Source organism: Oryza sativa, chromosome 3 (assembly GCF_034140825.1).
Source record: "Oryza sativa Japonica Group chromosome 3, ASM3414082v1".
Taxonomy (NCBI): Eukaryota; Viridiplantae; Streptophyta; class Magnoliopsida; order Poales; family Poaceae; genus Oryza; species Oryza sativa.
The window spans coordinates 34,419,101-34,431,097 of NC_089037.1; the positions used below are offsets into that span (position 1 = coordinate 34,419,101).

Genomic DNA, 11,997 nt, shown 5'->3' on the forward strand with positions numbered 1-11,997 from the left:
GGCTTTCATGTCAAAGTTTGAGGACAAGAATTTCTCTATTTCCTGCAGTAGATTGACATCACTACTAGCCAGTAGAACGTCATCTACATACAGAATTAGGAAAATGAGTCTCCCATTCTTAACTTTGAATCAATACAGTTGTCCTCTACATTCTCTTGAAAACCCAAATTTCTTTATTGTTCCATCAAACTTCAAGTAGCATTGTCTCGAAGCTTTGCTTTAACCCATAAATGGATCTCTTTATACGGCATCCCATATTTTCGTTTCCTTTCATGACAAAACCTTTCGGTTGCGCCATGTATACTTTTTCCTCCAAATCTCCATTTAGAAATGCCGTTTTTACATCCATCTGATGTAATTCCAAATCATAATGTGCCACTAGTGCCATTATAATCCTGAAGGAAACTTTACAAGAGACTGGAGAAAAAGTCTCATTGTAATCAATCCCTTCTCATTGCGTGAAGCCTTTTGCCACGAGTCGCACTTTAAACTTTTCTATATTCCCTCTGGAGTCATATTTGGTTTTGTAGACCCATTTACAGCCTACTGTTTTGGCTCCTTTAGGAATTTCTTCTAAATCCCAGACATCATTTAATTTCATTGATTTCATTTCATCTTTCATGGCTTCTCATGGCCTCTTCGTATGAGATGGGATCATCCTCCATATGCGACTCTTTCAGGCCTTCTAGGGGCCTCCTATTCTGGCACATTATCTGTTTGAGGCTGTTGCAGCTCCTCCTCTGATGTGGCAATAATTTCTGTTGAATCCTGTAGAACAGGTTCCTCACTTTCATTCATTGTTGCCACAGGAGAGATAACAACAGGTGTTGGTACCGCAACGGCATGCATTGCTGGCACAACATTAGCAGGTAGAGAGAAGAAAGGTTCCTGAGTCGACGGAGCGGGTACAGACACCCGCCTCTCCTCAAGATCAATTTCTCGAATTACCGAGCTCCCCCTAATCATTTCGTCTTCCAAGAAGACGGCGTGTCTCGTTTCTACAAACTTTGTATAACTGTTTGGACAGTAGAAACGATGACCCTTTGATCTTTCAGAATAGCCAATAAAATGGCAGCTTACTGTTTTGGGTTAAATACTTTATCCTTTGCAGGACTCCCCCACACACGGAGGATCCATAGCTCATACGGTGTTTTGGGCACCGATGCATTCTATACATTGTATGCATCGTTCTAAAACTGAGAACTCCAATGGAGGAAGAACTACATTCTTAACAGTCTCTCAATTCTCCCCCTCGAAATATGGCCTAAACAACAGTGCCATAATTTCGATGAGACATCAGGAGTTCGCTTTCTTTTCTTTTGTCAACGAGGACACAACATTCACATTCTCAGAAAGAGATAACAAATAAAGCTGATCTTGCAACATAAGACCAATACATTCATTATTATACCATAGTTCACATTTGCCATTTCCAAAATGGCAATCATATCTATCAAAATCCAATTTGGATACACTTATTATCAAGTTTCTTTGCAAAGAAGGGACATAAAAACGTCTGGAAGTAAAAGTGTGAAGCCATTCGCGAGTTCTAGGCGAAGATCTCCAACAGCCTCAACTTTTGCTTCAACTCTATTGGCAACTCTAATGGATCTTTCACTTCTTTGCGTAGTCCTCATTGAACGGAATCCCTTTAAACAATTACACACATGAATAGTTGCTCCAGAATCAATCCACCATGTGGATCTAGAATAACCAATCATAATGAGATTCTTTACAAATGTAATAATGTTCTCACCTTTCTTTGCCATGATCACTGTCAGGAAGTCAGGATGATCTTTCTTGGAATGTCTTGTCTTCTTGCAATGTAGACACTGATCTTGTCTCAACTGTAAACTGTTGCTTCTGAGGCAGATGCTGAGGCTGTTTTTCTTTTGAGGAGGGTGACCTGTGGCTCTTTTCCTTGTTATCTTTGACAAGGTTAATGGAGTCACCATTGGTCTCTTTGTGTCTTTCCTCCTCTTGCACACAATTAGAGATGAGCTCTTCAATATTCCAATTCTCTGTACTTATTTTGTAGTTGACAACAAGGTTGTCAAAGTTCTTTGGCAATGAGGACAAAACCAGATGGACCAGAAAGTCATCTGAGATGCCCAAATCTTTTTGCTTCAATTTGGAAGCCATGTTGCTCATCCTAAGAATGTGGTCTTTTACACCACCTCCATGGTACCTCTCTGTAACAAGCTGCTTTATCAGCTGTGTCGCATAAAACTTTGAAGAACCAGTAAACCGGCTCTTTATACTTTCGAGGTACTTAGAGACAGTGTCATACTCTGGGATTGAGCCCAATATGGTTGGCTCAATCGTGTTCTTTACCGCAGCCAAACAATTCTTGTTGGCTGAAGACCATTTCGCATGCTCAATGTCATACGACATGATGAGGGAAGCATTGTCCCTCTCTCTCTTTTGCCATTCAGCATCTGACTCTTTTTCACCTCTGAAAATTTCAGCAGGTTCTATAGGACATGGGGTAGTCAACACCCAGTCCACCTCTCCCAAGATAAAAGCAAGGTCGAGTTCTCTTTTCCATTCTTCGTAGTTATCTCCTTTCAGGGTCGGAATATCTTTAATGTAACCCATCAAGGAGTAGCCATCTGAGATAATCATGTATTGTGAGAACAAAATTAACATTAAAATTATTATGTATTAAGTCTACATCACCGTTGGGCAGAAAATAGACATAACACATAAAGCCATAACTATAACATTGCAATTATCAACGTTGGTCAGAAAAATTACAACATCATAGCACATAATTAATGTTCCTAAAATTAAAATCTCCCGTTGGTTCGAAATTTAATTTTAGAAACACTAATTTTCATCAATTTCATCTGTTTGCAGCGGAAGATCTATATACAATTCATATAAACAATAACAAAACTCTGTTGTTTACTCTCTGTAAAAATTCTCCCGTTGGTTCAAATTTAAACAGAGGTAAAACATGTAAGAACAATTCAAAATTCTATTGTAATTTGCATGAAAATATACAAAATACATGTTCAGAAGCATTTCTCACATTTATCTGTTATCTAAACAATTTTCACGTTGGTTCAAATTGCTTAGAAATAAACACAATCATTAAACATATTGAAAATGCTTCCTTCGGCCGAGGGACTTTTATTAAACTTCTTTTCTTTTTCTTTCGGCCCCGAGGGACCTAAATTGAATTTTTTTTTTCGGCCTTTGCCGGTCGGCCCACGGCCGCCTTGCGCGCGGGCGAGCGGCCCCTCCCCTTTCCCAGGCCGCAACTTGGGCCTGGGCCGGGAAAACCGCCGCCGCGCGCTCCCTTCTTGGGCCATTTTTGGCCCGGCCGCCACCGGCCGTCCGATCTTAGGGTTTATGATCGGACGGTCGGGCGCCGAAAACGGGGATCAAAACCCCCTCTCGCCCCGACCGGCCGCCGAAACCCTAGCTTCTCCTTCTCTTCTCTCTTGCGGGTGCACGGAGCGGCGACGCCGTCGCCGGAACCCTAGCACAGCGCCGGCGGCGGCATGGCGACACGGCGGCGCCGTCGCACTCCCCTTCGCCGATGCGCGCACTCACTCAAGGGTGAGTGCGCCGCCGTCGAGCGGTTGTGCCGCGGCGCCCTCTCCTTTCTCTTGCGGGCGTGCGCCGTGCCGAGCGGCGTCGCCGACGCCGGCAGCCTTCGCGCCGTCGCGCCATGGCAGACGCTCTCGCGCCGCCACGCCCTCTATTCTTTTCTCTTCTCCCCCCCACCGTCTCACCCCTCCACGCGAGTGAAGAGTGAGAGACCGGCGACGACGGAGATGGTGGCGCCGCCGCGGGCCCCCTCGCCGGCGCGCGCGTGCACCCGCGGGTGCGCGCGCGGCTGTCGAGTGGCTCCTCGGCGGTGCCTCTTTGCCCCTCTCCCCCTCCGTGGCCGGCGACGAGGTAAGATTAGGGTTAGGGTTTCGATCTTTTCGATCCGTTGGATCGTTTGCTTTTCTTTGCTTTGGATTTCTTTCTTCTCTGTGGATGTCTATCCCCGAACCAAAAATAAACGCTAGGATGGCTCTGATACCATTGTTAGAGTTGTCTATTGGATCACCTAGGTTTAGATCTAGTCGGGTGGTTCTATTTGCGATGGATGATTGAACAACAATAGAGAATAAGGGAAAGGGTTTAGGGATGTGACCGGTTGACGCGTTGGATGAAGAGGAAGTCCCAGCCATCGTCGTTGTCGTGCTCTGCTTGACGTTGGCGGCGGCGGCGATGGTGGTCGTGACGGCGACGGTGCTGCGCGGCAGTGGTGGTCGTAGGGGATCCCGGCGAGGTGGTGGCGCGGCGGTGGAGTCTTCCCGTCACTGGCTGCGCCCCCTCGATCGGTTAGGGTTTATGGGGTGGAGTGGCGGCGGCGGCGACGAACCTCGTTCCTTGTGTCTCTTGCCGTCCCGTCCTCCACCCCTCTTTATATGGCACAGTGTGACGGGGGCCCACCAGCCATTGGGCTGGGCGCCCCCGATCAGGACGCGGGTCAAGGCCCCCTTGAGCCGTTGGGCTCAAGGGGAGGGAGATCCATCTAACAGGTACGATATGTGCTGCTTCCTGTGATTGGCCTGTCCATGATGGTGAATGGTCATTTACCCATTTGATTACTGCGAGGTGCACTGACACAGTTGGATTGATTGCGTGGTTGCGTGTTATGGACGTGACGTGGTTTTCCTGGGTATTCTTTTCGCGTTGAGACTGGTGTCTTAATGCCCTCAGTTTGTATGTTTCTTGTGGAATTGGTGTTTGCCTCATTGGATATTGTAGATTAGGATGTTTTTCTGGTATTTGCCTAACCTTTTATGCTATTCTCGCCATCAATACCGTTTCTTCTCCTTGTGATCTAAGCTATGGAAGGGGTAACAACAATGGTTGAGACAACGAATGGTTATGTGCATTTGACAAACTTTTCAAGCACCATGTTCTCCCTTGTCTAAATTTGGCCAAGTTTCTGTGTCTTTTGACGTGGACCGCATTCAACGCCGGTGCTTGGTTGATGACTCCAATACGTTTCAGAAACCACATAGGAGTATTTGTGATTCAAGTTTTGATGGGTTGTTACCACGTCCAGAATGTCACCTGCGTGATGGAATTCACCACTAGTAGTACTATCTTACCGAACCAACAGATGTACGTTCGTACAACGATTTTTTGTGATTTTCTTCTCTTCAAAATGGGTAAAAACCAGCATCTACATCGAACCGGATGTGCCAATAACCTTTCAAGATAATAACTCTATTCAAAGAAAGTTTGCATAACAATATATTTATCCTTAAAAGTTTGTATATAATTAGGAAATTTTCCATACATTTGGAGTTCATGGACGCACACTTTTTTTTTTAAAAAAAAAACTTCTATGTATGTAGTGACTTTAAAGAAGGGCATGCAAACGTGGAAAGGCTGAGCTGTTTGTCTTGTCCTAATTTTCTAAACACTATATTTCTGGTTGGACTGCTTTCTCTTGCTAATTGTTTAAGGCCTTAATGATACAGGGATGCATAGCAGGGCGCCATGGCTTGACACTGTCAATACGCAAACTTTAGTCTGGAAGACAGTGACATCTCCAAGACTTTTCTCCAAATTTATCCTATCATATGGTCATATGTACAAACACGGGCTATTCGCTACCACTACGGCACTACCAGACTGGTGACATACTAGGATTAATCAGCTATACTGATCAAAGTTTCTATTACTTTCTTTTTTTGTTCTCGTATGGCAAAAGTAGATGCTCCTAACTCCTAACCTGATTATTCTTGCTGGTACACTGAGAATTTAGTTGTTCATCGCCACACGAAAGACGGAAAGAGTGAGCAAGTGCAGCGTTGTTCTATCCTCATGTTACTTAATCACTAAGTTTATTGGTGGGTTTAGGTTATGTTTGACACAGCTCCAGCTCCACCTCTCCTGGAGATGGAGCTCAGCCAAACAGTTTTAGCTCCATCTAAAATTAGGAGCGGAGCTAGATGGAGTAATCTCACAGAATGAATAAGTGATGTGCAGCTAGGTTTTGGCTATTCCACAATTCTACTCCAGACCTACCTCCTAAAGCTAAATTTTAAAGTTAGAGATTTACGAAGCAGGATCTTATTGTCGCTGCGAGATCGGAACTCAAGCTGTCCGGTAGACCGGTACGAACGATGCTCGCTCATCACGTGAGTATTGGATTGCACGGGTGCAAGCAACACTGAATCCGATGGAGATCTCGTAGGAGTATTTGGGGGCGGCCATGTTGTGGTCGGCAGTTGATGACGCGCCGCCGTATTTGGAAGGGAGCTCTATTTGGAACTAGTAGGCGAGACTCCAGGTCAAACCAAACTTATCAGCAGAAGATGCTACGAAGGCCGCTTGAATTGATGGCCATCCACACCTTTCCCCGTCGGCGCTTAAATCCTCCCAAGTACAACTTCAAACGCGTGTGCTCTGCTCTGCTCTGCCTTCATGTTTACTTGACCTCATAGTAGTAATTGAGCTCGTAATTAAAAAAAAACCAATGTTTGCATTGTACTACATGAACTAAAAACAACAATGCAAGTTGTCATTCGATGAACGATCTGGTTTGCGATCAAGGCATCATCATCATCATCATCATCACGTGAGGCACAACGAAATCGTCGTACAAGGTTGGCTACCAAAGCAGTAACTACTCCAGTTTACATGATGAGAGAGGCAGTAATCAAGCGAGGTAAACGGAATCCATCGTCCCGCCATTTCCGCGCGTTGCCTTCTCGCCGCGCGACCCATCCCAACGTGCCGGACACCCGCAACCGCGAGCCAGTCAAAGTCGAAACCCCCGCAACTGACCGACAGGTGGGCTCTCCCCCAACCGTGGCCCCCACCGGCAGCGACGCGTCGTCCCCCCTCATTAATTAATCCCATTAATCCCCCTCCTCCTCGTCACCGGCCAACTCAACTCAACTCCACCTCGTCGCCTCCGCCGCTTGGAGAAGAAGAAGAAGAAGAAGAAAATCTCTCTCGCCTCGGAGAGAGGAGGAGGAGGAGGAGATCCGGCGGCGATGGAGCTGTTCGCGAGGGCGCAGGTGGTGAGGCTGAAGAGCCACCACGACAAGTTCCTCTACGCCGACGAGGACGAGGTGCACGTCACGCAGGACAGGAACGGCGCCGCCACGAACGCGCGGTGGACGGTGGAGCGGGTGCCGCACTCACCCGGCGTCGTGCGCCTCCGCAGCCGATACGGCCGCTACCTCTCCGCCTCCAACGAGCCCTTCCTGCTCGGGATGACGGGCCGCAAGGTGCTGCAGGCGCCGCCGCCCGGCGGCCGCGCCACCGACTCGTCGCTGGAGTGGGAGCCCGTCAAGGACGGCTTCCAGGCGAAGCTCAAGACGCGGTACGGCCACTACCTCCGCGCCAACGGCGGCCTCCCGCCGTGGCGGAACTCGGTCACGCACGACGTGCCGCACCGCACCGCCACGCAGGACTGGGTGCTCTGGGACGTCGAGATCGTGCAGGTGCTCACCCCCGGCCACGACCGCGCCCCCACCTCCGCCGCGCCGCCGTCGCCGGCCCACGCGCCCGAGCTTAAGAAGCCGCCGCCGCCGCCGGAGGCGCACCACCGGCCCACCAAGTCCTACACCGGGCACCCGCCGCCGCCGCCGCTGGAGAAAGACGCGCCGCCGCAGCCGCCGCGACCGCAGGAGGTCCACCACCGGCCCACCAAATCGTACACCGGGAACCCGCCGCAGCCGCTGGAGAAAGACGCGTCGCCGCAGCCTCCACCGCCGAAGCCCGCGCCCTCTAGACTCGAGGTTTGTCATTTGTTCGAACATTTCCCTTGCTCTCCATTGAATTGACCAGTGCATGTTCGTCGAATTGGTCTCCATCTCATCCTGAGATCATTGACTTCAGATTTGGAGCAAAGAAAGCCATCATTGACTTCAGATTTGGAGCACTCTTTAATTGCGTAGGCTAATATGTCGTCCTTTGGATGAACTAACCAATCATTTCATAAAGCTGCTTCTAGAATCAACAAATAGAGATGCTCAAATGCAATTAGCAATCATTTGGAACTTTTAATCATTATGTGTGCCAAGAAATTTGGAACTATTATAGTTGATTTCTCCAATTTCCCAATTACTTCTGAAACTTTTGCAATGATTCAGAAAATTAACACTGAGACTTCCTTGTGCTGTCAGTCCTCCCTTTCTTTCTCTGCGCCATTGCACAAGGTGGAGGGCCGTGCAATCTACTACCACATTGCAGATGATAAGGGCGATGTGGACGAAGACGACGAGACACGCTCATTCACATTCAATGGCTCCAACTTGGAGGAGCTCACACACAAGTTGCAGGAAGAGACGGGCCTCCATGACATAATCATCTGCACACGCAGCCCTATCACTGGCAAACTCGCTCCTCTCCGCTTGCAGCTGCCACCAAACAATGCAGCAATGCATATTGTGCTTGTCCAGGAGTCCTCAAAAGGTGAATTTTGTCATTCCTTGTTGTTTTCACCATCCTAACTACTCCTGCTTCTATTGGATGCTATTGTAAAAGTAAAAGAAACTAAATTTTATTTAGGCTAATGATATGCCCTGAATCTGTCTGATTAGTCTAAGATTAGATGATTTGAGGATGGACTAGCTCAATGGCGCATTTGACTTAGGTCTTGCAGAGCATAACGTGGGTATTAGGTAAAGTTAGTTCAGTGTGTTGCTTAGTTTTATAGCTGGAAAGTAGAGCCAGAGGATCAATGGTTGCCATTGTTCCCTCTCATGCTTCCAGTCCTAGAGTACTTTACCTCTTGTTAACTGGAGTACTAGAGCCTAATATATTTTTTTATGAGAACATAATATAATTTGTTTATGATATGATGATACCAGCCAGGCAGCCACTAATTTTAAGTTTTTCAACCAGCTGGGAATCAAAGAATGGATATCCACATAACCAACTTTTACAATGCTAAGGCACCCCCTTTTCAGCAAGTTTAGGATAGTAGGATGTCTTTATAATGAAGTTGTAGGAAAGGTTCCTTTCCGTACTATGTCCTCTTCAGATTTTGGTTCAGAGAGTAAGTAGTAGTAACTTTTTTTTAACGAAGGTTGCCTTATTTCGTCGATAGAGAACATAAAAAACACAAAGCCGAGATTTCAGAGAGTAAGCAGTAAAAAGAAGATGGATTTAGCTGTTAATGAGGTTGCACTACACATCCATTACAGCTCAACCAACCGTTTTTGTTATTTAGATCCAGTTGACCTTTTACAATATTGTTGCAAATTGTATGTGAAGTCCTTGCATCTACCAACGGTTTCTGTCCTAGATTATGTTTCAGACTAAACTTTTTATTTAGAAGAGTGAAGAAATGTATTAGTGCATCCTTGGATTTTGCAGAACACGAATAGCATGACAAGGTTCAGTGTTACCATGAGCTGTTCATGTTAGATGGTGCATACACAAAATCTAGTGCCACATCTCTTCTGATAGAGAGCTACCGTACTGAAGATGGTGGTATCATTCTGTTAGCAGCAAACATAGTACAATTCAGGTCGTGGGTTTTCCTTAAACAGTGAACATAACTTGGTAATGGTTTTGTGGTCTATATGACATGCGCATGCGCAGCATCTTTTGGTATTTCAACCAAAGAACCCAATTACTAGGAAAAAGCTACACTTACCAAAAAAATGTTACAAATTTCTTACCGACGCTGATGTGGCATACCATGTTTTAATCTAGCTTTTCTATAACTTCCAATTACTTGAATCAAATGTTGAGAGTTTTGTTAGTAAGAATTTTGTAAGAGTTTGTTGCCCCATCTTGCTATTACAGTCAGAATATGGACAAGTCCATTTGCATGTACTCCTTTCGTTCTAAAATAAACAAATCTAGGATGTGATGTGACGTAACAGTGTATCCAGATTCATTGTATAATGTTACATCATTCTAGGTTTGTTTATTTTGGAACGAAGGGAGTACTCTCCTAACATTATTTTTGTTGAGTGTACTCAGCTGCTTGCTGAGTGCTCTCAACCGGATGATCTTGATATTTCTTTTCTTCGTCTAATGATCTTCCCTTTTTGTTGTGCATTTCAGTGGCAAAAACATTTCCATGGCCATACGGTCCATAATCTATGGAGAGAAGGTAGCGAATTGGGTGGAATGATTGGTTGTACATTTACTCCATTCATTTTTTTCCCTGTACCAGTGGAGTACTTGGTAGGATCTAATTGTCGTGTGTATATAGCCTAGCCTAAATTAAATTAGCTGAGGTATTCGCATGCAAAAAAAGAAAAAGAAAAGAAGAGGAGATATTTATAGTTCATAGTTGAGTTTTGAGACCTCAAACCATCTATACGGCTATACCCTTCATTTATTGATGATCTTTTTTGGGGGAAAGAGGTTTTCAGAAGTTTATTTCTGATATCCATGGATACCCTATTTCTGAAGACTCGGCAGAATTCAGCCTGGGGGTAATGAATCTGAATCTGCCTGTATCAGCGGTTCTAGGCGATTTAAGCTATTACGCTTTATCATGTTCTGAACTTCTGATCAAGTAGTGGACAATGAACTTCTGATCAAGTAGACAATAGGCGTGCATACATGAAGAAAAGCTCAAACACTGATACTACTATCGCATTCGCATCTTCTTGCCGCTGCTTTGCGAGTTGCGAGCCTGCGACTGGGATGGATAACTGAATCCGTGTCGTCGCAAAGTGCGTGCCGTCTTCTCCTTTCCCCTTTTCCTTTTCCTTTCGATTTCTTTTTGTTTTCTCCTCTTTTTCTTTCCATCTCAAAAGAGTGCCGGGACAGAATACTCAACGGTAGAGTACACACAAACAGAGATTGAATCGAACACCTGCCACACAGCTTAAAGTTGATCTTGCATTGCCGGACATATGTGTGCTGTGTGCTAGCGTCGTTTGCAATATCTTGCGGTTACTTCTTGCTGTAGCCAAATAATTTTTTAGAACTCATCAATATGTTGTTTTTAGAACTCATAATTTTTAGCTGTAGCCGTAATATCGTGGCTGCGGTAACTCTCACCAAAAACGATTATCAAAATGGTAAAGAAAACCCTGCTTTGTGCAGCACAATCGAACTCATCCACAAGACCACAACGGTTTGGGCAGTAAATTTTGCTCCTGCTCATTGGCCCTGTTTAGGGGAGTTTGTCCCAGCTGCAGCTTTTCCCAAAAGCTGCTTCTGTTAGAAGCTGCCTCAAACAGTTCACAACTTCTGATAATCTGTAGTTACAGATTCTGAAAAATGAACTAAGAAACCAGAAGTTGGAGAAGCTGAGTTTCAGAACTTTTACAGATTCTCAGAAACTAGTTACCAAACAGCTGCTTCTCAGAATTTAATGCTCTCCAAACTGGCCCATTGACTCGTGCCGATTATCCGAGTCGGTCAATGCAACATGCCAAAGCTATCGTTGGATGAAATTTGGCACGGAACACCATGAATAACCCCCATTGATGAAGCTGGTTGTCTGGTGGCGAGCCTGTGACTGTCATCTATCTATATATACTGTCCATCCCTTTCTACTACAGTGGCCGCGCTCCAACTACTGTATTTTAGTACTCCTACCACAGTACAACGACTTGTAATCGCGACGACCGTCCTAACATAAACAGCTAATCACCCTCACTAAACTAATCGAAATCGCGTCGAGACACACGGCACAAGTAATTAACAAGAGCCGCATTCCGTTCCATTCCCATCTCGCCAGGTCGCTGTTACTACTAAATCCATATCTCACGTCGGCATCGCCCAACATGATGAGCGCCATTAAAAGTAGCCGAGACCACCGGCGACCAAAACCTACCGCCACAGCCACAGCGAGACGCTGCTGCAAAACAGCATCATCGCCGATCTCCTTGTGTGATTCATGTCTATCCACTGCCATTCTCCATCACCATTCATCTTATTTTAAAAAATAATATAAATTTTACTTATTTTTCTATAATTAATTTTATTATAAAAGATTGCATACCTCGTATTTTTATATATTTGTAAAAAGAAGATAAATAATCAATC

The 11,997-nt window shown here is 45.5% G+C and overlaps 2 protein-coding genes and 1 long non-coding RNA gene across 3 annotated transcripts; 2 read left to right on the top strand and 1 right to left on the bottom strand.

Moving 5' to 3' along the window:
• Nucleotides 1-1,359: 1,359 nt before the first annotated feature.
• Nucleotides 1,360-4,336, bottom strand: LOC107280446 (uncharacterized). Its single transcript, XM_066308444.1, has 3 exons — nt 4,154-4,336; nt 1,757-2,612; nt 1,360-1,649 (listed from the first exon to the last, which is right to left on the bottom strand). Exons 1-2 carry the CDS (start codon nt 4,188-4,190, stop codon nt 1,786-1,788), a joined length of 864 nt encoding a protein of 287 aa, XP_066164541.1. The 5' UTR covers nt 4,191-4,336; the 3' UTR covers nt 1,360-1,649; nt 1,757-1,785.
• LOC136355622 (uncharacterized) lies at nt 3,433-5,839 on the top strand. The gene is made up of 2 exons (XR_010739956.1): nt 3,433-3,909; nt 5,499-5,839. It is a non-coding gene; the product is annotated as an uncharacterized lncRNA (long non-coding RNA).
• Nucleotides 5,840-6,902: 1,063 nt separating this feature from the next.
• LOC4334462 (uncharacterized) lies at nt 6,903-10,356 on the top strand. Its single transcript, XM_015775558.3, has 3 exons — nt 6,903-7,772; nt 8,160-8,448; nt 10,054-10,356. Exons 1-3 carry the CDS (start codon nt 7,023-7,025, stop codon nt 10,086-10,088), a joined length of 1,074 nt encoding a protein of 357 aa, XP_015631044.1. The 5' UTR covers nt 6,903-7,022; the 3' UTR covers nt 10,089-10,356.
• Nucleotides 10,357-11,997: the final 1,641 nt, after the last annotated feature.

Coding starts and splice junctions, on each gene's coding strand:
- LOC107280446 (XM_066308444.1), bottom strand. CDS start 4,190: ATGGCTGGGACTTCCTCTTCATCCAACGCGTCAACCG. Junction 2,613..4,153: donor TTCATCCAACGCGTCAACCG/GTCACATCCCTA, acceptor TGATTATCTCAG/ATGGCTACTCCTTGATGGGT.
- LOC4334462 (XM_015775558.3), top strand. CDS start 7,023: ATGGAGCTGTTCGCGAGGGCGCAGGTGGTGAGGCTGAAGAGCCACCAC. Junction 7,773..8,159: donor CCGCGCCCTCTAGACTCGAG/GTTTGTCATTTG, acceptor TTGTGCTGTCAG/TCCTCCCTTTCTTTCTCTGC. Junction 8,449..10,053: donor TGTCCAGGAGTCCTCAAAAG/GTGAATTTTGTC, acceptor TGTGCATTTCAG/TGGCAAAAACATTTCCATGG.